Raw genomic sequence first — 25,204 nt, 5'->3', positions numbered from 1 at the left:
ACCACAGGCCATCATCAGTGAGGGAAGGCAGGACAGGAACCTGGAAGCAGGAACTGAAGTACAGGCCACGAGGGAGAGTTACTCACTCGTTTGCTTCTCACGGTGTGACAGCCTGTTTTCTTATAGCACCCAGGTTCACCAGCCCAGGAATGGTACCACCCCTGGTGATCTGGGTCTTCTCATATCAGTCAGTCAGTCAATCAATCAATGAATCAAGAAAATATACCCTAGGCTTGCACACAGTCCAATCTGATGGAGGCATTTTCTTAGTTGAGATTCCCTCTTCACAATTGACTCTAGCTTGGGTCAGGTTGACCTAAAACCAAGCCAACCCACAAACAAAAGACCTTCCTGCCTCAGCCTCTAGAATAGCTCGGGACTACAAGCGGGCTCCTGGGCGCCATGTGCCTGGCTCTCAACAATTGTCTGAGACATAACAATTGTCTGAGACACGTAGTAGCTTTTGAGGCGATCCCTCCTTGCCAGCAGCTGGCCAGGGCAGGAGCCTCTATTCCACCTCAGACAGGAAGAGTACAGTGCCCCAGTCCCCCAAACACACACACACACACACACACACCTGTGCTCAGTAACTCAAAGCTCCATTAACGTAGGTTTGGCTTCTTCCCCTCTCAGTCCAAGGAAACTGAGGCACAGGGTGGTTTAGTCCTCTCAGAGCTTCTCTCAGGCTGAATGGTCTTATCACAAGCCGAGTGTGTGTGTGTTTGTGTGTGTGTGTGTGTGGCATGGTATGATATCTTGCGACTTTCCTTTGCCCCTTACTGCTAGGACATTTCCCAGTCCCCTCTGCCCTCACCTCTCCCTTGGGGATCTTGGCACCCAGCCCTTGAGACTCCTGTGACTGTGGGGATGTTCCAGCTGTATGCGTGTGATTGTGGGACCTGCGGTTTCCCTGGAGGAAGCTGGCTCGTAGTGGGGCCTGTTAAGGTTCTAACTAAGTTTCAAGTGTTTGGTGACAGGCCAGAGGGGCTCTAAAAATAGAGTTTGGTTGGGCACGGGGCATGGGTGAGCTCTCAGGCTTGCCGGTTGGGCCTGAGGATTCCCCGATTTCCTCTCTGGCAGGGACTGTCAGTAGTACTGGGATACATGGCCTTCTGAGACCACACAGCTCAGCAAGCATTTTAAAGCACCTTTCGGGCTGGGGGCTGGAGTCCACACTTCACTGTCATTTCGTGAAGCCTCTACTCACACTGGGTTTGGGGGCCCTGGACAAAGGATGTTGTTACCTTTTTGCGTCTCTGCCTTTTTTTGTTTGTTTTTAAATCTGTGATGTGGCAATAATTAGGTCAGTGTGTGTGTGTATGCTCGCCCTCGCGCTCACGCACGCCCCTGTGAATAAATTGTAGCTACCAGGTGTGGAGGGAACTGTAGAGAGAATTGAGATTGTTGGAATTTCTCTAGGCCCTGTGATCTTACCGGGGAGACAAATGTGGACAAGCCAGTGGAGCTGGGCACACGCCGGGATACCGTGGAGGGCTAGGGTTGAGTGTCCCAGCATGCTCTGCTCTGAGCTATTCAGGCCCTGGGTCCTCAGTGCTCCTGGTTCAGCCTTGGATCTGGCCTGCCCCACCCTTACTTAGCCTTACTTACTATTTGTTGGGGATGGCGGGGGATGGGGGTGGCTTGTAGGAACTTTGTGCAAGAGAAAAGCACTTGGTTGGTAAGAGAGCCACAGTGAACCTTCACCCCAGTTCACACAGTTCCTGGTGTCTGACCGACAGGGGGATCCCATTCCTGAGGAACTGTATGAAATGCTGAGCGACCACTCCATCCGCTCCTTTGATGATCTTCAGCGCCTGCTGCACAGAGACTCCGTAGGTAAATCGGACCCTCCTCCAGAACCTCAGCCTCTACTGATCCGTAGCACATCCTAGTGGCCACACCTACTACCCAGGGCAGGGCAGAGTAGGCAGACTGGTTGGTACCTGGGATGTGGGGTGGGGCAGAAACAGCACCCACATGTGGCTCTAGTTTGGTGTGGAGGGTGGGGTTCCTGGAGCACACTGGGGCAGGGACAGAGTACTGAGGGCATGCACTGAGTACCTACCCAGGTGTAGACACAGCTTAAGAGGGTAGGGAGCTATCTCCCTGCCCCTCTGGCCCAGAGCCTGGTCTCTAAGGTCTCCTGGGGACACCTAGCTTGGATCAGCTGGCAGCCCTACCCATGCCCAAGAGTGCGCTGGGCAAATAGGCACGTGCTTGGTGGCATACACGTGGCGGGGCCGGCAGGCTGGGTTGGGAATGTATTTATAAATGCTGTCTTCAGAGCAAATTCCATTCTATTCTAACCTCTGGCCTGGTCCCTGGAGCCCTGTTCAGCACCCCCCCATACCCACCCCCCACACACCCGCAGGCCCTTGTCCCTCTGGGGTCCTGTCTCTTTGTCACTTTGTAACCCTTGCCCAGACGCTATCTACGGGGGAACAGCATTTCCTGCCTTTGTTTCCTCTCTCCGTTGGGCCCCTGGCTTCTTCTCAAAAGCATTCCCGGGCCCTTTCAATACCGCCAGGGCTGGGGGGTGGTAAGGCAGGCAGGAGGGGGCCCCAGCTGGGCCCACCTATTGTTCACAAGGGCCCCCACCCGATGTCTCCCACCCGTGCCCGGCTGGCCAACTCTGGCCACACAATGGGGCAACTTCCAAATTTAGCTTTCTTGCTGTTTCTTTCCAAGGCGCTCTGCCGCCCATTGCAGGCTGCCCCTCCACACCCCTGGTGGGGGTCGGGATCTTGGATGTTCGGGTTTTCAATAGCAGGCCTGTTTCGAGGCAACCCTGTGGCTTATTTTTTCCTAATCAACTTAACCTTTCCACAAAGCACATCTCTCCCCATCTCCTCCCTACCCGGGACATTCCAGAGATGGCAGAGAGAAAGGAAGAGAATAAGGGACAGACAGACAGGCTGACATGGTCAACACCGTGGGGCCGGATGGAAGCAGACCAGTCTGTTAGTGGTGATCTGCAGGATTTTCTTCAAACAGGATCCCCTGGATCCGAGATGGGGTGGCAGCTGGCAGAAGCCTTTATCTTGGAGGGGACTAGTGGGCTGGGAGAGATCTAGGAGCCCCAGGGCGCCATAAGGAGGTGGCAGAAGCTCATACCCAGCAATTCCTTTGCTGTCCTTCACCACCGAGAGACAAAGGGGGCTCTCCATCTTCGAGATCAAGTTCAAGGCCTCTGGTCACCCTAATAGTAGCCAGCCCTGGCCAGCGTCTCGGGGCAGTGTAAGTGTGGCATGGAGATGTCACCAAGGAAGCTGGTAGCACTGAGAGGAAAGGACTTCAGCTTAGAGAAGGGAGCTGTGGCTACTCACAGGAAGAGGCACAGAAGCCCAGGATGAATGCCGAGGAATGCCAACCTAGTGTGGCTGATGCAGGCCCTCCCACCCCCTTCCCTCTCCACCCTTTCTCTCCAGACCAGTAGGGCCATTGTCAAGGCTCCAGAAGGCTGTGTTGGGCTGCTGGGCTGCTGGCCCCAAGGGGATTCTGGGAATTTCCCCATTCAGCACTTCCTATGGGAACGTTTTAGAGGGCACTGAGAAGTGGCCTCCAGTGCTCTGGGTCCCTGCTCCACCCTGGAGGCTGAGGAGGGCTCTCTGACAGTAGCAGAGGGGAAGGGTTATTTTTAACTTCATTAACATTAAGTTCTGGCCAAAAATGGGGCTAAAAACACAGAGGGAGGCTGGAGGCTCTCAAAGATATAGTTAGGCCTACCCCTGCCAGTCCCACTAGCCATAGGGCTGCTCAAGGCTTTGAGAGCCAGGTCTCCTATTCAGAGCCAGGAACCTCAGGTTTAGAGGATGCTAAGGGTGGGACTTTGGTGTAGAGAAGCCGTCCTTGACCTGGGCCAGCACGTCTAACTATGCTTTCCCCTGCAGATGAAGATGGGGCTGAGCTGGACTTGAACATGACCCGAGCACACTCCGGAGTCGAGTTGGAAAGCTCATCTCGAGGGAGGAGGAGCCTAGGTAAAATGAGGATCCGGTAGCTGTCCATCAAAGGTGGGATCCAGGGAAGAAAAACTAGGGCACACGGCCATCCTGGATTGGACACTACCTCCAAAATCCGTTCCCCACTGTTTGGGCTCAATGAGGGGTGCAGCTGTCTTTGAGGTTGAGCTACTATGCCCTCTCCCGCCATGTTGTGCTTTTAAAATAGTGGTTTGGTGTTTCTGGCTTTGAAACAGGGTTTCACTCCATAGCTTTGGCTGTGTTAACTAGACTGGTCTGGAATGTAGAGATCTGCCTTGCCTACCTCCGGTTCTATACTCACTACATCTCTGCAGCCTTGGAATAGATGTGGCTAACCCCACTCCACAGGCCTGGAAACCAGGGTGGAGAAACTGGAATGGAAGGACTTACTTGTTGAAATTGAAACCAAGGTCTTCTCAGGCGGGGGGGCGGGGGTGGGGGTGGGGGGAGTCCCCTCTGTCCACTACGGCCCACAGCTCCACTGTGGCCTAATGCAGAACCCAGCAGGTTCTACAGATTGCTCCTTAGCAGAGACCAGCCAAGTACATCTGTCAGTCCTAGTGAAGACTTCCAGGGTGAAGCAGGTGGCCACGTACCCACGTACAGTTTCCAAGTCACTGGAGATGTGGCTGGAAGAGCCTCTAGGTCTCCAGGCCTACTTCTCCACCTGTGAGCCATTCCCTGTACGTGTCTGAGCACTTGCTGACCCAATAGCTCTGTTGTTAATCCCATTTCGTAGGTTAGGCTCTGAAGGAAAGGGCCACATACGAACAGACCAGTGGGGCTAGAGAGATGGCTCAGAAGATGGCTGCTTTTCCAGAGGCCTGGGTTCTGTTTCCATGGCAGCACACGACTGTCTGTAACTCCTCTTCCACGTATTTTGACACATGCAGGCAAAACACCAATGTACTTAAAACATTTCAAGATAAGTAAAAAAAAAAAAAAAAAAAAGACTATATTAGTGCACCCAGGTGTGGTGGCGCACGCCTTTAATCCCAGCACTTAGGAGGCAGAGGCAGGCGGATTTCTGAGCTTGAGGCCAGCCTGGTCTACAGAGTAAGTTCCAGGACAGCCAGGGCTACACAGAGAAACCCTGTTTGGAATGAAACAAAAACAAAACAAAAAACAAACAAAAACAAACAATACAAGACCAATCTAAGCCAGGAAAGTAACAGTGCAGAAGGACTCAGGACAATCGCACAGCTGTGTGACTGAACAATTGGGAGCTAAATCCTAAACATTTACAAGGTCACACTGGATGATCTAACCTGATGTTGGCTGTGTTTCTCGGGGGTAGATCTCGCTGTCCTTGTTTTCGATTGGGGTCAACTGAGGCTCAGGGTAGTTCGGCCACCTACCCAAATTCGGGCCTGTCTTTGGATGGGGGAGGTTCCAAAGAAGTCGGTCTGTTCCTGACAGGCCTCTTCCCTCCAGGGTCCCTGGCAGCAGCAGAGCCTGCTGTAATCGCCGAGTGCAAGACGCGCACAGAGGTGTTCCAGATCTCTCGGAACCTCATCGATCGCACCAACGCCAACTTCCTGGTGTGGCCGCCCTGTGTGGAGGTGCAGCGCTGCTCCGGCTGCTGCAATAACCGCAATGTGCAATGCCGGGCCTCGCAGGTGCAGATGCGGCCGGTCCAGGTGCGCAAAATCCGCCCCACCCTGGGTCTGGCCCCGCCCCAGCGGCTGAACAGCTTCTGTGGGTTGCAGAACTTGGCTGGTTCTTCATGGCTCCTTCCAGAGAAGGATGCTTGGAGGATGCTTCTGGGACGCTTTCTCCAAGATGTCTCAAACCGTAGTCACTGAAAGTTAGATGGAGTCCAGGATGTGACTTGGTTGAGCTGCTAAGTAATGGACCAATGTCACCTGCTCTATAGGGTCACAGTCTCACAGTGCCCCTGTCTTTAAGCTGCCCAGGTCCCCTCAATTCTTTATCATACTCAGGGGCCCCTACATTTTGGGACTTCAATGGTTTCTTTGGCAAGCTTTGTGCAAGCTTAGCAAAGGTGGCACAGAGTGTCCACTGTAGGAATCAGGGGTCCCATTGGCAAATGGTCCAGCTCTGTGGCTAGCTCGGTCCTTTTTGGAGAGATGCTATTCTGAGGCAGTGACCCAGAGGCCCAGGAGGCACGGCTGTCTTCTAACTCAGGTGGACAGGTCTCTGTACTCTGAATCAGCCTTCCTACTTCAGCTTCCCCTGGGCACATAGCACAAAGCTCAAAACCAGCCCACTCAGTGCACTGGCTGTGTGGCCATGCTGTCTTTCCCTGCCCTCTGCCTGTGGCCTCTGCCCAGTCTCCCGCCTGTCTTCCATTCATGGCCTGTCTCCATGACCCAGAGTACAAATGACACGCCATGCTTCCCCACCCACTGCCACGGTATCTTCTGTCCCCAGCTTTAGGGATGGACACCTGACAGCTGCCTCCCCCCTTGCAGCCTCTCTTCTAGATAAGGCCTCTCGCACTTCCTATCAGATAACTATCTCCCTGTTCTGCTCTGGTCCCTGGCCTTGGCCGGTGCTCCAGGAATGGCGACCCACAGGACTCAGGCTCCACCCGGAAATGCCTTTCTCCCACTCTGGGGGGTCAGGGAGGCGGGGGGGGGGGGTTGCTACAGCAAAGCCAGAGGCCAGGTCAGCTAGGTTGAAGGGCTTGTTTTGATGGAAAAGCTCTGAGAGGGACAGAGGGAAAGGCCTGACTATTGTTTTGGTTCAGAGCTGTCACTCTGCAGACGAGCCTGGGTTTTGGCTTTCGAGGAAAGACTCCAGCACAGGACACTTGCCAGGCGCGTGAGGCCGCTCCTGCACTGATGGCTTCTACAGAGAAGTTTTGCTCATTCTTGTCCTCCAGGTGAGAAAGATTGAGATTGTGCGAAAGAAGCCCATCTTCAAGAAGGCCACAGTGACCTTGGAGGACCACCTCGCCTGCAAGTGTGAGACAGTAGTGACCCCTCGGCCTGTGACTAGAAGTCCTGGGACATCCAGGGAGCAGCGAGGTAAGCTGCCTTCCCAGGGGCTGCTCCACGTGGCTCAACCCAAGCCTCTTTCCCTTATAACAGCTGGGAAAAGGACGGGTCTCTAAATAGGGGTCAGGAGGCTAGGGAGAGCGCTCGGTGGGTAGAGTGTTTGCTGAGCACGCATGCAGACCTGAGTCTGAAACACCAGCATCCATATAAAAACCAAGGCATGATAGCTGTGCCTGTCACCCTGGTACTGAGAAGGTGGAGATGGGTGAATCCCAGGGGACCAGTCTAGCTGTTGGTTAGCTCCGGGTTAAGTAAGAGTCCCTGTCTCAGAAAACAATATAGGAAGACTTGATGTCAACCTCTGACTTCATACACACATGCACACACACGCACATACACACTGAGAGAGAGAGAGAGAGAGAGAGAGAGAGATCTAAACATATACCACACAGAAAAGACTTAAATGGAGAGCAAATACATTATTTCTGGTTAAATTTATTTGAGACTTTTGATCTCACTGAGAACAATCTAGATTCTTCTTGGCCCTAAATGAGGTTGCAGCGCCTGGCCTCACTACCAACCAGCCCCCTTCACTCACAACATCTCCTGGAGATACACAAGTAAAGGCTGAGCATCCATACAGCTGGGATGTGGAGAGTGGGTCTGACGTTCACGCATCCACCAGAGGAGTGCATGTCTGATTCTGCAAGGGTCAGGCAGTTCGGTTTGAGTTGGAAACATCTCAGAGGCTCCTTTCTCTGTGTAGCGGAAGTACCCGAAGTCTAAAGATGCTCAGATTTCCGGTCACATAGTCCAACCTCAGCCTGGCAGTCTGGCTAACTTATTTATTTTTATTTTCTGTGCATTGGTGTTTTGCCTGCATGTATGTCTGTGTGAGGGTGTCAGCTCTTGGAGTTGTAGACAACTGGGAGCTGCCCTGTGGGTGCTGGGAATTGAACTTGGGTCCTCTGGAAGAGCAGCCAATGCTCTTCACCTTCTGAGCCACCTCTCCAGCCCCCACGCAGGAAGAACTCTTTAAGTGTTAGAACCGGAAAGTTAAGAATATTGCGGGACTGGCCTCCAGGTTCATCTCTAGTAGAGCCTAGGCCAGTGCTGGTGTTTTGGAATTCTTAGGCTCAAATCTGTGTCATTTGTGAGTTGTGTGAATTGGATCAGGCTTAGCGCAGCCCAGCCTCCTGCACATGCCTTTTGGGGCAAAAGCTCTCTGGGGGGTGGTTTCCATGCCCCCTCTGGGTGTCATTCCCCCCCCCCCCCCGAGAATCTCAGCTCCCCCAGATCTCTACCCTGCAAGGAAAACTTCGTTCATCTCAGACTGGGTCTCTTGAGGTAGCCTGAAAGGAAGGGGGGCTACCTCAAGAGAGCCAGTCTGAGATGAACAGACAGGTACCAACCTCACCGGCTGGAGGCCAGGGACTCTCCAGTGTCTCCCAGGAAGTGCTGTCCCCTGCCTGTCTGACCTGGCTTCTCAGAACCCAGGAGGAAGAGCAGTTAGAGTCGGTCTGGTCCAGGATTCCCAGGAACTGTCAGTTCAGCCAGGTGCTGGCAGCATGAAGCACAGATAGATTGCAGGATTTCAAACACAGCTCTCTGCCTCAGTTTCCCCCAACACTGTAGGATGAATAAGACCAACCATGGAAATAAAGGAGTGTGTAGTGGCGCCAGGGACATTGCAGGTGCTCACTGGGGTTCCTGCTTGCTTTATGCGCTGTCTCAACTGTAGGAGGTCACTGCTGATTTTCAGAGTGGTTAAGTGCCTTGCCCCATGGCACACAGTATCAAGAAGAGCCCAGGTTTGGACCTGGGCTGACTCCTTGACTAAGTTGCCAGCCCAGCCCTCCATTCTGCTTCTCTGAGTGCCCAGGAATTTGAACAACAGGCACAGCTCCAAAGAAAGTCTGGTGGCCTCCTCATCTTGTGGCCAGAGGAGCCAGAGGTTGGCGGTATAGGTCTCAGTAGGAGAGATGGGAGGCAGAGGGTCACAGGGTGACAGGCCACCACTCACGGTGTATTGTGGCTGACATTCACCCTGCAGTTCTGTGCAAGAATGAGGCTCCTTGGAGAGCTGACTAGATTTTTTCTGCCGTCTGGCTGTGGCTGGAGGCAGCAGCTACACTGTGGTTCAAGAGCCCCAGTCCCCACATGACCTCTCCAGGCATGTAGTGAGACACGGTGCTTGAAGCACAAAGGAGAGCTGGGCCAGTCCTCTGAAGATGGGTGGGTACCCAGAGCCAATAGGACTTCCTGTTGGGTAGAGGGATCCAGGGCCAGGCCACCTTCAGGGAGTGGGAAAATCCATCTCTGAGTAGAGATGAGGACTTGGGGGCAGGGGGCAGGCACAAAACAGAGTTTCCTGGGTCCGGCACTGCTTGGCCGGCATGCTGCCTTGTAATCCGTTCTCCTTCCCATGAGGTGGGCTGTCCACCTGCTTCACTCCCAGAGAGAGGGGAAGGCATAGAAAGACTCAGTCACGTCCCCAGAGCTGGAGAGCTGTGGGGATTAACTTTGACCTGGTGAAGTCTGTCCTCTCCCTCAGCCATACCCAAGGCTCCCTCCCAGCAGGCACCAAGGTACAAGGAAAACACTCCATTGCTATCAGATGCTGACAAACACTACTTCTTCTTCTTCTCGAGCAGCCAAGACGCCTCAAGCTCGGGTGACCATTCGGACGGTGAGAATCCGCCGGCCCCCCAAAGGCAAGCACCGAAAGTTTAAGCACACCCATGACAAGGCGGCCCTGAAGGAGACCCTCGGAGCCTAGGGGCGTCGGCAAGAGTGTGGGCAGGTGAGGAGCCAACCAGAAAAAACAAGCCTCAGCTACTCCCTGGCTTTCAGCTACTCCCTGGCTGTGACTTAGACAGGCTCCGTGAGAACCAGCAGAGGCATTTGCTCCTGCCTAGCTGAGCCTCAACCTCTCTGAAACAGGGTGCCTGTCTCACTCAAATTTCCCATAGCTCCTCCGTCTCAGACTTGGGACCTGCTGGAAATCAGCATGGTGGCAGGAGCCCTAGCCCCTTGCCTTGGTATGGGGGCCACGGGGACCCTTGAGCTACCTCTGACGCTGTATCCTTCTCTGCCCACAGGGTTATTTAATATGGTATTTGCTGTATTGCCCCCATGGGGTCCTTGGAGTGATAATGTTGTTCCCCTCGTCCGTCTGTCTCGATGCCTGATTCGGACGGCCAATGGTGCTTCCCTCACCCCGTGTGCCCGGCCACCTCCACCAGCAGCGATTCCTCAGCCCGCCCTGCAGCTCCAGATGCAAAGGACTCCACTCCAGGCTGCAGGCTTCTCTTGACTCCAAGAACCTGGAACAAGTGTGCAGGAGCCTTGCCGGGGGACGTGGACTGTGGACTGGCCCCAGAGCCTGGCACTTAGCCCGAGGACCTCTGCATGTCCTGCCTGGTTCCTGGACCACTGGCCAGCCAGCAGGGAACATGTTCAGGCAGGCTAGGGTCCCTTGCAGTCCTGTGGCAGGGAGCACAGACTGGAGGAACTCTGATGGCACCCAGATCTGCCACGCACTCATCTCTTCCTGTCCCCTCAGCCCACAGTGGCTTTTCATTTTATAAGACATGAACTCCTCTGGGCAGGTGGCCACACACCTTCTCTGATGGATTAGAGGTGCAGTGTGCGTGTGACCTGGGCCGTGTCCCTGCCTCTTTCCACTTCCCCTACGTTCACTTCCGGTTCATTTCTCTACCTCCACTCTGTGTCTTCTTCCTCATGTGCCCTTCAGTCTGCTCCTCCACGGGGTGTTCGGATCCCGATTGAGGCCCTGAATGCCCGCCATTCCTCCCTAGGGCAGGAGACCTGTCTCTTATATTCCACTCCAGCCAAGCAGGGTGAGCAAGGTTGTAATGGGATGTATATTGCACATGATGCACTGCGTGTGGAGACTGCTGTTCACACCCTAAATATGGCCAACTTGCCTATTATGACGTTCTGGCCAATGTAGGTCAAACCTCTGAGGAAAGGGAACCTTGTTTAATTCATACCGAGGCCCTCTGTGGAGTGGCTGTGTGTGCCCTGGCCCAGCCTGAAGCTCAGAATGAGCCCATGGTACTGGGGAAGCAACCCTGTTGTCTGTCCATTGCCTCCACTTCCTGGGTCTCAGCTGTCCCCTTCCTGACAGGTGAGGGGCACTAGGAGACCTCCAAGGGAGGAACAGCCCTCGCTGCACAGGTGTCCCTCTGATCTTTTGCGGTTCTACCCGATGGCTCCTTCAAGGAAGCTAGCCAGTAGATTGGAAGTGGGGGAGAGAGGGAGAGCCCTAGAGCCCTTGGGAGGACGGATTGACCTGGCCCGCCTCCCTTCCCACACTTTCCCGTCCCCGTTCCTTCTGCTTCCTTCAGTTTGTAAAGTTGGTGATTATATTTTTGGGGGCTTTCTTTTTATTTTTTAAATGTAAAGTTTATTTATATTCCGTATTTAAAGTTGTAAAAAAAAAAAAGCCACAAAACAAAACCACGTGAATCTGTGTGTTGGCATCGGGTGTGACAACCTTTCCACATTGGCAGGATGCATCGACAGCTTGCTGCGTGTTCTTTTCACTTGGGGAGGCTAAGTGCCATCAGGCATCCTCATGTCTGCATGCGCATGCGTATGTGCACACAGACATATACACATGCTAGTGTGTATTGGGCCTGGCTCCAGGGGCAAGCCTCTATCTATCTCAGGGAGAAGAGTTGATCATGGCCCCATAACAGAACCTAACACCCTGGCTTCTGAGCCTGCTCCTGTGGAGAGATGTGGGTTTCTGTTAAGCAAGGGTCCCCAGGGGAATGTGTAGTCTCAGCAGTGTCTGTGTGGGGGACTGGAGGAGGCCCCAGGACTGTGGGGTTCATCGAAAAGGGCCGACCAAGTGAGTTCTGGAAATCTGCTATGTGACTTTAGATGAGTCACAGCTCAATCTGTTTGTAGATAAGGCAGGAAGAGAATGGGATTGGTGGCCGCCACAGTTGGGCCCTGGGGTCCTGTGTCTTCCTGTTACCCCGTTCTTTGGTGCTAGAGAGGGACCCAGCAGCATGTGCTAAGCAAGCATGCACGCGCAGAGCAATACTCCAACCTTACTATTGCCTCTGCTCATAGAACCTTGGATGCCAGCTTACAGAGTCACATTCTGGGTTCTACATAAAATGCGGAGTTGGTGGGGAGCCGAGAGGGGTCTCGGCCTCACTGAAGAGATGATCAGAACCGAGCGCCACACTACCCTTAGCTGCTGAGCTCCTTGTCCCGAGGTATGCAAGGTTAGCTGGAGATAACCTTGGCTAAGGTGGAGGCTCCCGCTCACCCTTTGAGCTCAAGTGTCTGTCCCTGCCAGCACTGCACGGCTTGAGTCTATCCTGAGTCCCAACCTGTGCTAGGCTAGAGCAGAAGAGGCTAGCCCATGGCGGTGAGTGGAGCCGAGGGAAATTCCTGGAAACTCCTGTCTGGGCTGACATTCTAACGTAGAGCCTCCCTTTCCCTAAACCCCCAATTTCCAGTTTCCCAGACATCAGAGCCAGTGTTGGCATTGGGGGGTGGGGTAGAGGAGACTTACCAGGATATAGAAACAGAGACAGCTGCAGGGCCCAGGGCATGGGACATCTTGACAGCTGCCAACAGCTGGACTATTGAGTGGATGGTGACAGGAACTTTATAGAAGAACTGCCTGGATCTTCCCCCTTCCCCATGTTCCTTGCCAGGTATAGGGCACCACCACCCTGCCACCACAGGGCTCTGCTGCTCGGGGAGGCAGGACATGGAAAGTTTGATGACACCTAACCCATGCTATTGCTGGGCCGGTGTCAGGCTGCAGGGAAGCCCTGGGACTCGGCTCCAGGGGTGGGGAGTGCAGTATGAGGTGCAGGATAGCCGGAGCTGGCTTGGGCCCCCTGGCCTGTGACAAGCCGGGGTCGTCTGGTTTTCAGACTCTTGAACATCCAAGGAGCCACTGGATGCCACAGAAGAACTGAGAACGGAGTGGGCCCCCTCCCACCCCCAGGGCTGGATCTAGCCTGGGGCTGAGGGGGAAAGGAGGGGAGCTCTGGCTGGTCCCTCGGGGAGAGTCCTTGGCTTGTTGGCAGTGGGCTTGGGCTTGGCTGTGGCTGTGAGCACAGAGAGATTCTACAGGAGATTAGACGGAGGTTCTATAGGTGAAGGCCTTCTCCACGGCTCCCCACAGCCGATCCTGGTCGAAAGAGGCAGTCCTTGGTTTTAAGACATTTATTGTCATGGCAGAAAGTGGATGAGTAAAACCGTCCCCCACTTCTCAGGGCGGGCCTGAGGTTAAATACCTTTTGCAGGGAGGAGTATCTGGGAAGTAAAGCTTATTAGCTAAGCCTCCAGGCCTTTAGGTGCCTCATTAAAAATGGAGATCTGTCTTGAGCCTCTGTGACCACAGGTCATCCTCTACATGTGGAGGGGCTTGGGGCATTGCCCTTACGTGACTGATGTCCACAAATCTATGGAGAGCTGCAGCTAGTGACAGGGGCCTGGTGCTCGGGAATCAGGTGAAACGTCAGTGTCACCAGGGTTTCAAGCCTTAGCTCAACCAGGAACCAGGCTCATGTTCTCTCTCTCTCTCTCTGCTGAGGGAAGCAGGCAGGGTTGAGACAGAATCCCACTATATATATAGCCTTAGCTGTCCTGGCACTCAACTGTGTACCAGGATAGCCTTGAACTTGTAGAGATCTGCTTGCCTCTGCCTCCCGAGTTCCGGTTCAGCACTCTCTTTGTACCTCCCTTGTCTCTCTGTGGTAGCACTCCAAGGAAAAGCCACATGATTTATTCACTAGTCCTCAGCAGCTCACAGGTGTCTGATGTAAGACTGCTTTGAGCATCATAATCCATTACTGGAAGGATGGAGTGTGTCTGCCCCAGAGCACACTTCTTCTGCACGAGCACACTCTCCATGCTATGCCTGGAAAACTATACATTACAGTGTCGCTGTTGACAACAGGGCTCAGTTTCTCACTGGCTCCTTGCTTGGCCCAGCATCTTCCTTGTTGGGGAGATCTGTGGAGGCTGAGATCATGTTCAGTACCTATGTCCAGTCACAACTCTCTCCAAGTCTGTTCTCCCGTCTGTCTGTCCATCCACCCACCTGGTTTTCATATATTTGTCTACCCGTCCACCCATGTTCCCATCCATCCACCCACCAACCCATCATTGATAGATATGTATATCTAACCATTTACCCATCTATTCATCCACCCATTTATCCACCCACTCATTCACACATTCCCTCATCAGTAATCCATCTATTCATTCATTCATTCACCCACCCATCATTCATACATATATTGTGCCCATTCATCCAACTTCTCATCTATCAACTCATCTACCTATTCATCCATCCACTCATTCATAATCCATTCATCTTTGTACCCATTCATCCATCAGTCTGTTGTGCACATATCCATCTACTTTCATCCACCCCATCCATTCATCACTCATCTATCCTAGCCACCCACCTATCTATTCACACAACCACCCACATATCCATGAATCTATCCACCCACCCATCCACCCCTTTTCCTATCCCTCATACCTGATCCATCTGCCTCACTTCTTCCTCTACTGAGCATCGCTCGTACCGTATTCTGTCCTTGCCACCCCATTCTTTTAATCTATGAGGAGCTTGAACCCCACAGTGGAGGGGACACAGCTTAGCATTGAACACCAGGTCCCTGTTACAGCCTCATCTCCTCCCTCTGTGAACAGAGCGGCTGCACAGGTTAGGAATACAAGGGCAAAGGCCCGCCCGGCATGTTTGGTCTGGTAAGTGTTGGCTGGCTAAGAGCAGTGCAGGCGGTGACAGTAGAGCCTGTTAGTGAGCAGCCGGGCTCAGGTTCACTGCGGCAACACCCACGGCTCTGCTCTGGGTTCTGCTCAATTGTTCTGTTCAAAACACCTGGTGCCGGTCTCAGGCCACATCCCAGTGAATCCCCACCTCCAACCACAGCTCCATGTTGTACAACTTGTCCTCCTATAGATGACAACAGTCCACTTGAGGGACATTCATGAGCCTGACCACGTCTTAGGAAATCCTGAATTTGAGAACCAACTTGGATGTGGGGCTGGGGGAGGACCCAAATCCTTGGCCAGGTGGGACCCCAGTCAGATTTCTGAGCAACAAGAAACTCTTTCTAGAAGATATGTCCGTATAGACTGCTGGGTACCTTGTCAACCACAATCTTCATGGCACGGGGTCGGGTATCTTGTTACTGAAGCCCTAACACCTTGGGGACCCAGAATCCTTTTGAGGTAATAAGGAAAGGACAGACGCACAGACACATATACCGTGAAGCTAAGATCTGGTATTGTTCTCTACTGCTACTGCTACCTCTGAGCCTGGAACCTCAGCTTCTTTATTAGAAACAGTTCAGAAGGGGGGGTTAGTTAGTCTGGGTAGGAGGTCTCTGTAGGTGAGCAATCTCAGACTAAACATCCTGGAGGAAGCTGCAGTCCCTCATCTTTGAACTCCAGACCAACCGCAAGCACTCATCCTCCAACTGAGACAAGCTTCTTTAGCCTGGCCCATATGGATAATGGCTTTGTCAGTTGGTCTCAACAGGTTGTGTCCATGTCAAAATCCACTTTCAGCCAGGCCTCCTCTGCTCCCTCCCCGTCACGATGCATTTATGCACCAGATGCGCTATTCAGACTATTGGCCTGCTTCAGGACAGTGGGCCATTTAGGTTCAGTTCCTCTTATCTCTCCCCCCAGACCTGCCATTGCTGCTGTGCCCACTCCAGTCAGAGGGGACCATATTTCTGCTCCATGGCTCTCCAGCAAGCCCGTAGAGAGCTGTGAGAGCCACCGTCACTGATGGGGGCAGCGTCCTGAACTCAGAGGCACCGATAAGTACAGTTGTTGAACTCATGAATCCCACAGGATCCTGAGAATCTCTGCATCCTCGCACACTCTCAGCCCACTCCTCTGGGTCTTCACTGGTAAGAAGCAGCCAGGCCTTCACAGTGTTCAGCTTTAGATAGACCTGACCATGGTGTAATGTCCTCGCAGGGTCCTGGGAATGGCAGGTTCAGCCTCAGCAGTGAGACATCCATTCACTCCATCCATTCACTCAGCTATCCATTCGTCCATCTGTCATCATCCATCCATATGCCCATCGTCTACACATTCATCCATCCTACATCAATCTTCCCATCATGCATTTGTCTACCCATCATCTACCCACTTATCTCTTTCCTTTCCTTATAAGGGCCAGTGTCTCGGTCTTCATCTTCAATGGGCTCTTCAGCCGAGGTGACTCCAAGTGTCAAAGCTGACACTTTGTCTCTGGCTGCACACCAGGTATCCTGGCTCCAGCTGTGCACTGCCGGCCACTACATCCGATTTAACCCTGTGCCAATCCTTACTAACTCATCCCTCATAACCAGTCCCAGCTTCCCCAAGCCTCTTCCCATAGCCACTGCCTACAGCCAGTCCAGGCTCCAGTTTCTATGTAAGGCAATGTTCTTCATCACAAGCAAGAGAAAGCACTGGTTAGCGTGAGGAGAAAGATACTTAAAGAGTGGATTTGCAAAGACTGGGCACTTCACAGGAGGCTAGCAGGCCGGAGAACTGCACTCTGGACATCTGCTACGTTGCCCTGTGACTGGCACCGCCTATTCCACTGTTGCCCTGTGACTGATACCTCCTACTCCAGGCACCCAGCACAGTGCTGTTGCCTCAGGGCCCAGCCAAGAAGGCTCAGCTCATAGCCTGCATTTTGCCTTCGACCCTGACTTGGTGCACTGGATCCAGGGAGCATTCCAACCTTCCGGTTTACCGACTGGATTTGGTCATAAACTCCAGGCTGGGAGAGTGAAATTCTCTGTCGGGGCCCTGATGCTGATGCAGTTGCAGGCATGCATGAGCACATAGTAGGTGCTGCTGAAATCAGGGAGCCGTTTGACCTACAGGCCCAAGTCAAGAACGAGATGACCACAGCCCTGGGCTCAGATGTGAAGGCAGAAGGCAGCAGAGTCCTCTGTCATCCAGATGACTCCATTCAGGTAGAATTTTTAAAAAATCAAAATTAACAAGCCTTTAATCCCAGCAGCAGAGGTAGGTTGATGTCTGTGATTTTGAGGCCAGCTTGAGCTGCATAGCAATTTCCATGATAGCTAGGGTTATGTAGCGAGACCCTATCTCAAAAGGAAGGAAGGAAAAATTAGACATATAAAAAGGTGGAATGATGGCTCATACCTATAATCCCAGCATCGGGGAGGCTGAGGCAGGAGGATTATGAACTGTAGGCCAGAGGTCTACTGGGAAGGTGCTATATGCTCCACTGGCTTTGTCTGAGGACACAACTGTGGACTTGATTTGACAAGTGTGGCAGGACCTGGATGCCACTCAGAACCCTTCACAGAGAGCCAGTGATAGAAAGTGACAACAGGGCTGGTGAGATGGCTCAGTGGGTAAGAGCACCCGACTGCTCTCCCGAAGGTCCGAAGTTCAAATCCCAGAAACCACATGGTGACTCACAACCATCCATAATGAGATCTGACTCCCTCTTCTAAAGTGTCTGAAGACATCTACAGTGTACTTACATGTAATAAATAAATAAATAAATAAACCTTTAAAAAAAAAAGTGACAACAGTCTAGGGCCACAGAAGGAGCAATTTGAGTTGATCTTCACTTTGGAGCATGGACTTGGGTCACAGAGGGTAGCAGGACCCTTAGGATGGCTCTCTCAGCGACCTACACAGTGACCACTGCACCTGAGACCAAGATGCCGGTGGCAAGTTGCAACACCAACAGCATGATTCAAGTGACGAGGTGGCTGGAGGCCTGGACTATGAGGTGCTAAGGGCAGGGCAGAGGACACAGAGAGCTCTTGGAGGTCAAAGTGCCTATGCTCCCTCTGTCATCCAGGACCCCCGTGGCTGGCAGGCACAAAGTAAGCATCCTTTCCTCTCTCAAGAACACCTGTCCCCTGACCAAGCTCACCTCTGGCTGCATATGCCTCAGTCAAGACCGCAGTGCTGTCTTCTGGGCCTCTCAGCCGTGTCCAGTTGTCTCCTGGAGTCTGCTGTGTGGGTGTCCACTCCCATCACTCGACCAACTGGAGTCTTGACGCCCGGACAACTGGCACCTAGACCACCAATTGCGAGGTTGATATTCATATTCATTCTCTCTCTCTCTCTCTCTCTCTCTCTCTCTCTCTCTCTCTCTCTCTCTCTCTCTCTCTCATCTTTCTCCCACATCTTTCTCTCTCATCTCTGTCATCCTTGATGGCCTAGAACTTGCAAGGTCAAACAAACTGGCCTCAGACTCACGGAGATCTGCCTGCCTCTGTCGTCCCCTTTCTAGATTCCCTTACAAGTGTCACAGACTTCTTCCTGCCCTGCCCCTGCATGGTGACTTCTCTCACCTGCACTGTGTTCAGAGTCCCACCTCGTTATCTTTCCGAAAAGATCCATTTCTGTGATTGATGCACACAATCTGACACCCCCATGGAATAACGTTTTCCTTATCCTCCCTTAAAAGTTACCTTTAATGCAAATAAATTCAGGATGGACCCAAATGCTAGAATTTCTATAAAGTCCACTATTACACTCAGCCTTTAGGCCCCTAGAGGCTGAGAGGTGCCAATCCCACACTCTATACTTGCCTTATCCCTGCCTCCAAAATGCAAAAAGGCCCTGTGACAGGCTTGTCTGTCCACATGTCAATATATTCTATATTAGGTTACACCCCTAGCTGTGCCTTGTGTGTGTGTGTGTGTGTCTCCCCCTCCCCACCTAGACCCAAGGTTACTGATGAACTGACCTGAGAGGAAACTGACCACAAGCTACTGTGGAAAACAAGATGGAATACACACACACACACACACACACACACACACACACACATACACACACACACACACACACACACACACACACACAAACACACATACACACACACACACACACAGTAATAGCACAGGCCTTTAATCCCAGCACTCAGGAGGCAGAGGTTGGCAGATCTCTGAGAGCTCAAGGCCACCATGATCTATATATTAAGTTCTGGGCCAATCAGGGCTATAAAGACAGACCCTGCCAAAAAACAGAATGTAATGAATTATGCTTTGATCTAGTAACTCCATCCCTGGGTTTACACCACTGAGAACTAGAAGCAGTCGCTCAGAGGGATTTGAACAGTCTTAAATCATGATAGCCTAGATGTCCCTCAGTATATGTGGATGTGGTCTATCTATACAACAGAGTACTATTTAGCCCTGAAAAGGAGGGGCCTTCTGACATACAATAGAAAGGGTCTCAAGGGCATGTGCCAAGTCGGATAAGCCAGGCACAAAAATCCAAATAGTTTCTCATCTCATGTCCCTGAAGTCCCTGGAGCAGTCAGATTCATGAAGGCAAGCAACAGGATGGGAGGTTAGACGGGAAAACAGGTAAGCACAGCTATAGGGGCAGAAAATTCCAATTCTGCTAGAATCTAGCAACTAGATAAAGATTTCAAGGTGGGTAGTGGTGCTGGCTTTAATGAAACACCCCTAGTGCCTCCGAACTGTGAACTTGGAAACAGCAGAGGTCGTAAACTCCATGTTAAGTGTGTGTTACTATTAAAAAAGAGGCCAGGCGGTGGTGGCACACACCTTTAATCCCAGCACTTGGGAGGCAGAGGCAGGTGGATTTCTGAGTTTGAGACTAGCCTGGTCTACAAAGTGAGTTCCAGGACAGCCAGGGCTACACAGAGAAACTTTGTCTCAAAAAACAGAAAGAAAGAAAGAAAGAAAGAAAGAAAGAAAGAAAGAAAGAAAGAAAGAAAGAAAGAAAGAAAGAAAGAGAGAGAGAGAGAGAGAGAGAGAAAGAGAGAGAGAGAGAGAGAGAGAGAGAGAGAGAGAGGGGAGAGGGAGAGGGAGAGGGGGAGAGAGGAAGAGAGGAAGAGAGGAAAGAAGGAAGGAAGGAAGGAAGGAAGGAAGGAAGGAAGGAAGGAAGGAAGGAAAGAAGGAAAGAAAGAAAGAAAGAAAGAAAGAGAGAGAGAGAGAGAGAGAGAAAGAGAGAGAGAAAGAAAGAAAGAAAGAAAGAAAGAAAGAAAGAAGAAAGAAAGAAAGAAAGAAAGAAAGAAAGAAAGAAAGAAAGAAAGAAAGAAAGAAAGAAAGAAAGAAAGAAAGAAAGAAAGATTAGAGACCAAAGATTGCCCTGTGGCCCTCTGGGCCAGCATGGGCTTCTCTTCTGAGTCTGTCAAGGTGTTCTGACCCTTGAACTAGGAAGGATGCCTCTCTGAAGCCAGGGTCTCTACCCAAGGCCTCACCTTATTGTCCCTGCTGCCCCCTCATGACAGCCTAGCAGCTGTCACCAAGATGTAAATGGGTGGTGGAATGAGCACCTCAGCCCAGCCCTCACTCCATCTCCCACCCGCAGTGGGGGCACTGGGTTCTGCAACCACACCCCCTTCCCAAACACTGGAATTGTTCTCTGTCAGCTGCAGAGCTCTGAGGTACTGGCCCAGCACTCTCAAGAGCCAGAGGCAAGCAGACACGGGTGTGTTGATGTGGGTAGGGCCTTAAGAAGGCCCATGGTCCAGGACCCTCGTCTTCCCGGCACTGAAGCTCCAGTCCTGCCATGTGTGTGTGTGTGTGTGTGTGTGTGTGTGTGCGTGCGTGTGCGTGAGAGAGAGAGAGAGAATTTGTATGTGTGCCTGTGCATTTAAAGACTCTCCTTGGGTCACAGAGCTCACAGGTTTATCGAAGCTGGCCTTGTCTGGAGCTCTGGAGCTCTGACTGTTTCCACCTCCCCAGCCCAGGATTCTCCATCCGGCCCTGCTTTTTATGTGTTGGTGATCTAACTCAGTTCCTTGGGCTTGCATGGCAAGCACTTCACTGACTGAGCCATCTCCCCAGCCCTGGTTCTGGCTTCGTACCTACTAGATAAGTGTCTGGGTGTGTCTGTGATGCTTGGGAACTGCTAAGCAGGCTGTCTGAGCTGGGAACCCTTGTCTGCGTGCTGAGTCAGCAGAAATGCTGTGCTCTCGGCCCCAGAGATGGATTGTGATTGGTCTAACCAGGATGGTGAACATCTGATTCCCCTGGAATAAAGCTTTAAGTGTGGCCGCGTGACTTCATTCTAACGAAATCTGAGAGGAGGTCTGTGCTGTTCAGGGGTGGTGAGTGTGCGGGTCTTCCCCCCCTTCAGCGGAGGTGGCAAGGTCCACTTCTCTACCTTCCTGTTGTGACTGCTCACATGACATGTTAAGGCGCAGCAGCCATTTTGTAGAAATGAGGTCAAAGGGATGCTGAAAAGATCAAGTGGGTAAGGCATGGTACCTGCCTGTAATCCCACTACACAGTAAACTGAGATGGGAGAATTGCCTGAGCTATATAGCAAGACTCTGTCTCAAAAAGAAAAAAATAAAGGAAGAAAGACGGACAGAAAGCCAGCTCTGATGGGGTGGAGCCAACTGTTGCTACCTCCTAATTTCTGGAAAGATCTTCAACTCTCTCCCCCACGCTACTGCAAGTGGGATTTTTTTCCTTCTTATTTCATTTGCCTGTGACTCGTTGCTATTACGCTATCACGTAGCCTGGCAAGGGTTAAGCTTTTATCTGACTTCAAGCTCTTTTCCATCTTGGCTAAGATGTGTACTTCTGGGCTTCCTGTCCTTTCTGCCTATGCAAGCAGGTGACTCCGCCTAACCCTGAGAGTGGGGAGAACGTGTCCGTGAGTCTGAGAAGGAGCCTGAAGCGTGGGCTTTAGAGATTACTGTGTGGACTGAGGCTTCCGTTGAGAGGGAGGGCTGTTGTAGGCCTGTCTCCTGGAAACTGCGACTCCGGGGGGGGGGGGGGAGGGGGGAGTTTGCTGCAGGGAGAGAAGCTAGAAAGCATCCTTAGAGCTGAGTCTAGCCCCAGTCCTAGGTGGCGGGTGTCTCTGTGTGTGTGTCTGTCTGTCTGTCTGTGGTATATGTGCATGTTCATGTGGGTGTGTGCATACGTACAGAGGCCAGAGCTGACATGGTGTCGCCTTCCACCTTGTGTTTTTAGACAGGATCTCTCACTGAACCTGGAGTTCACCAGTTCAGAGACCTGATGGCTATTAACCTCCAGTGACCCGTCTCCCCATTTCCAACACAGGTGTTATGGACTAGTGTTGCTCTTTACTTGGGGGTCCAAGTTTAGGACCTTGATCTTGGGCAACAAACAGAGTCACCTCTTCCCTCCATTTTCTGTCCTTGAGGCCAGGTCTCCTGTAGCCTAGGCTAGCCTCAGCCTCACTATGGAGCTGAGGATGACATTGAATTTCGGATGTGCTTGCTTCTACCTCCCAAGTGCTGAGGCTACAGGCATGCCCCTGCCATATTATTCCTCGTACTTATTTTTCTTTTTCAGACAGTGTCTTGCTGGGTAGCCCAGGCTAACGTTAAACCCATGATCCTCCTCTTGCAACCAGCCTACTGCTCAAATTGTGGGCACGTGCCGCCGTACCCGGATTCTGCCTCTGCTCTTCCTTCAGCTCCTTGTAGTCTGGCTAGGGCCGCCCCATCTCTCACTCAGCCCATCACCCTTTCATGCTTCCATACTTTGTGTCAGAACCCATAGTGGGCAGAGCAGACACGTTTAGAAGGGGACCAAGACCCTGTGATGGGGCTTTCATATCCTAGTTAGGGAACAGGAAGAAGTTGGGCTTCAGAGAAATGAACACGGCATGGAGGAGGATCAAAGATGACCTACTATGTGCAGATACCAGCCCTTACAGCTCTGCCCCCCAGTGAGTCCCACCTTTGGGGGTGCAGTAGAAGTATTGGCATCCTTTCTCTGTGGGTCTGAGTTGAGGGGTGTGTGTGTGTGTGTGTGTGTGTGCACAGCTGTCTGTGGGTGTGGTAGAAGCCTCTGTACTTGTGTTTTGTATGCTGCTGGCAGCCGTGAGTGTGTGTGTGTGTGTGTGTGTGTGTGTGTGTGCATGTGTGTTTGTATAAAGAGAAAGGTAGGGCAAGAAGTGCCTGACTCAGACCTCCCTCGTGGCTCCAGTGGCAGCTGAGGTCTGGGGTTCTCCCCCACCTGGCCCTTGGCTCTGGTAGGGTGGGGCTGAAGCTGGGGCTCTGTGGGAACCAGGGCTGGGCCCAGCTGGAGCTGTTTGCCTTTCCTGGGTGACTGATGGCACGGAGCCGCCGCCTTCCCATGACAGATGCAGGAATGTTTCGCTGATGAAGGCAGAAAGCTCCAAAGTGGGGCCTCCCCCAGCCCTGCACCGGGCCACCTGTCAGGCCTGGGAAACTGCCAGACCCATCCTGACCCCAGTCCCAACTACTGCCTCTCAGGGTATCAGGCCAATTAGAATACCTGCTCGCAGAGGGCCAAAGGGAGCCTGGGCTAGGCAGGACACTGGGAAGCTTTCCCTGGTGGGTAGAGCCTGGCTAGGGATTAAGTTGTCATTCATGATGCCTACTTAGGTCCCAGGGGTGCTAAGAGGTCATCTAGGATCTAGGGATGCTAGATGGCCCCAGGACGTGGCACCTTGGGATTCTTTGAAGGGCTGTTACCTCTGCTCCGCTGCACCCTCAATGGCTTCCTCCACTAGATAGGGCCTAGATGGGGAACTCGAGAGGGCGTGGCCTGCGGGGAGGAGGACTTGAGCTTACAAAGCTGAAGACTCACTCTGATTCCAGGTTGGTTCCCAACCTTATCCCTACCTAGCTCAGAAGGGCCTCATGCCCAGCAGGACTCTAAATTCCCAATTAAAATCTGAAGTGTGTGTGTGTGTGTGTGTGTGTGTGTGTGTGTGTGTGTGTGCGCGCGCGCATCCTCAGCACACACATGTGCACACCTGCCTGTCCTGTAAAATAGATGGGCTGGTAGAATCCGGATCCTAAGAGGCTGTGTGCTCCTCAGTCATGACAAAATACCTCAGTGCCTTGAGGTATTTCGAGTGGGTTTTCATGCTGACCATGGGTGCTGATCTCACAGGCACTCCTGGGGCAGTACCGTATCCCCAAGGGTGACCCCAGACGCTAGCATCTACTTCACAAATACCCCATGGGTTTCTTGATTGGTTAATTAAGCAGAGGTAGTTGGGCTAGAGGATGAGGCAGGAGCCTTTTCTCTCAAAGATCCAGCAGCAAATGAGTCACCGTGACTGCTTGAATGAGACGTCCCTCGTCTTCTCAGGTGTGTGATACTTGGTCCCCAGCTGGTGGCCTTGTTTGGGGAGGCACGGGAGGAAGTACAGTCACCGGGGATAGGCTTCCAGGTTTCAAGAGGCTCATGTTGTTCCAGGTCTTCCCTCACTGCTTCCCGTTTACCGTTTAAGATGTGAGCTCTCAGCTTCTGTGCCAGCCGCTGTGCCTGCTGCCTGCTGCCATGCTTCCCCACCATGGTGGATCCTTACCTCTCTGGGACTATAAGCCAAATAAACCCTTCCTTCCCTACGTTGTCTTGGTCATGGTGTTTTATCGCAGAAGTAAACTCTAAAACAGTCACCTTGGAATACAGCCTATGATTAGCCAGCTCTGGGGCCTGGGACCTCAGGCCTACCCGAGCTCTGCCAGGAGAGGAGGGAAGAGTAGTCAAAGAGGAGACTGGGCGGCAGTAACTCTTGGTTCTGGATCAGAGCTGCAGGAGCTGGTTGCCCAGACAACCATGTGATCCAGGAGACCTGGCCCCTATCGTCAGGATGGCTGAAATGATCAGAGCAAACTGGCCTATTATAAGTTAGGTCCTGCTAACCAGTACCTATTATAAGCTGGGTCCTGCTATCGAGTGGATCACTGACTTAGAAGCACTGTCTCCTGAAGACCTACTATGCACATCCAAGTGGCAAGTGGAGCTCACAGACCTTGGTCTTGCAGAGTGGAAGTCAGTCAGGGGAGATGGAGGGGGATGGTGTGGAAGGGACCCTCAAGGCTGCCTCCCCGCCTTGCTCTTATTTTGAAACTGAGGTCACAAAGAGGAAGGATAACCTTAAAATTTGCCACATGATTAACCGGGCTGCATTAAAGCTTGGCCCCTTGCACTGCAGGTAGGGGGTCTCTATTTTCCTTGCTAGAAGACAATGACTGGAAAGAGAAGACTGGGCAGGGGAGGCCTGGGAAGTCAGGGAGACTGGACAGATGAAGACAGATGTGGGGCCATGAAAGGCAGCCTATTTTAGTTGAATGGGGCTTGCTCCAGAGACCCAGTAGAGAACTCTACAAGGGACAGAAAAGTGAGCCACGGTCCCAGAGCCAGATGCCTGACACCACAGAGCCCCCAACTCCATAATTCTGTGACTATCAGTCACACAATGTCCCAAGCTTCTGGCATTCTG

The 25,204-nt window shown here is 52.4% G+C and overlaps 1 protein-coding gene, 1 long non-coding RNA gene and 1 other non-coding gene across 8 annotated transcripts in view; 2 read left to right on the top strand and 1 right to left on the bottom strand.

Moving 5' to 3' along the window:
* Positions 1–11,440, top strand: part of Pdgfb (platelet derived growth factor, B polypeptide) — a 28,750-nt gene extending 17,310 nt beyond the window's left edge. For 4 of the 6 annotated variants that reach the window (XM_030248408.1, NM_011057.4, XM_030248410.1 and 1 more), the window contains 6 exons: positions 1,740–1,836; positions 3,891–3,980; positions 5,418–5,623; positions 6,832–6,976; positions 9,601–9,749; positions 10,048–11,440. In XM_030248408.1, the coding sequence (XP_030104268.1) occupies positions 1,740–1,836; positions 3,891–3,980; positions 5,418–5,623; positions 6,832–6,976; positions 9,601–9,725 (663 nt within the window). In that variant the 3' untranslated portion in view covers positions 9,726–9,749; positions 10,048–11,440. The remainder of the gene's footprint in view (positions 1–1,739; positions 1,837–3,890; positions 3,981–5,417; positions 5,624–6,831; positions 6,977–9,600; positions 9,750–10,047) is intronic. The other 2 variants (XM_006520592.4, XM_030248411.1) reach the window with 1 other exon arrangement.
* Mir7213 (microRNA 7213) lies at positions 8,279–8,335 on the top strand. The gene has a single exon (NR_106072.1). It is a non-coding gene; the product is annotated as a microRNA 7213 (primary transcript).
* Positions 11,441–16,075: 4,635 nt separating the features above from the next.
* Gm52191 lies at positions 16,076–25,149 on the bottom strand. Its single transcript, XR_003951554.1, has 3 exons — positions 23,726–25,149; positions 17,910–18,054; positions 16,076–17,100 (listed from the first exon to the last, which is right to left on the bottom strand). It is a non-coding gene; the product is annotated as a predicted gene, 52191 (long non-coding RNA).
* Between the last annotated feature and the right edge of the window lie 55 nt (positions 25,150–25,204).

The sequence above is a fragment of the Mus musculus genome, chromosome 15, assembly GCF_000001635.26.
Source record: "Mus musculus strain C57BL/6J chromosome 15, GRCm38.p6 C57BL/6J".
Taxonomy (NCBI): Eukaryota; Metazoa; Chordata; class Mammalia; order Rodentia; family Muridae; genus Mus; species Mus musculus.
Note: the sequence above shows the minus strand (reverse complement) of the source record. Positions and strands in the feature narration are given on the sequence as shown.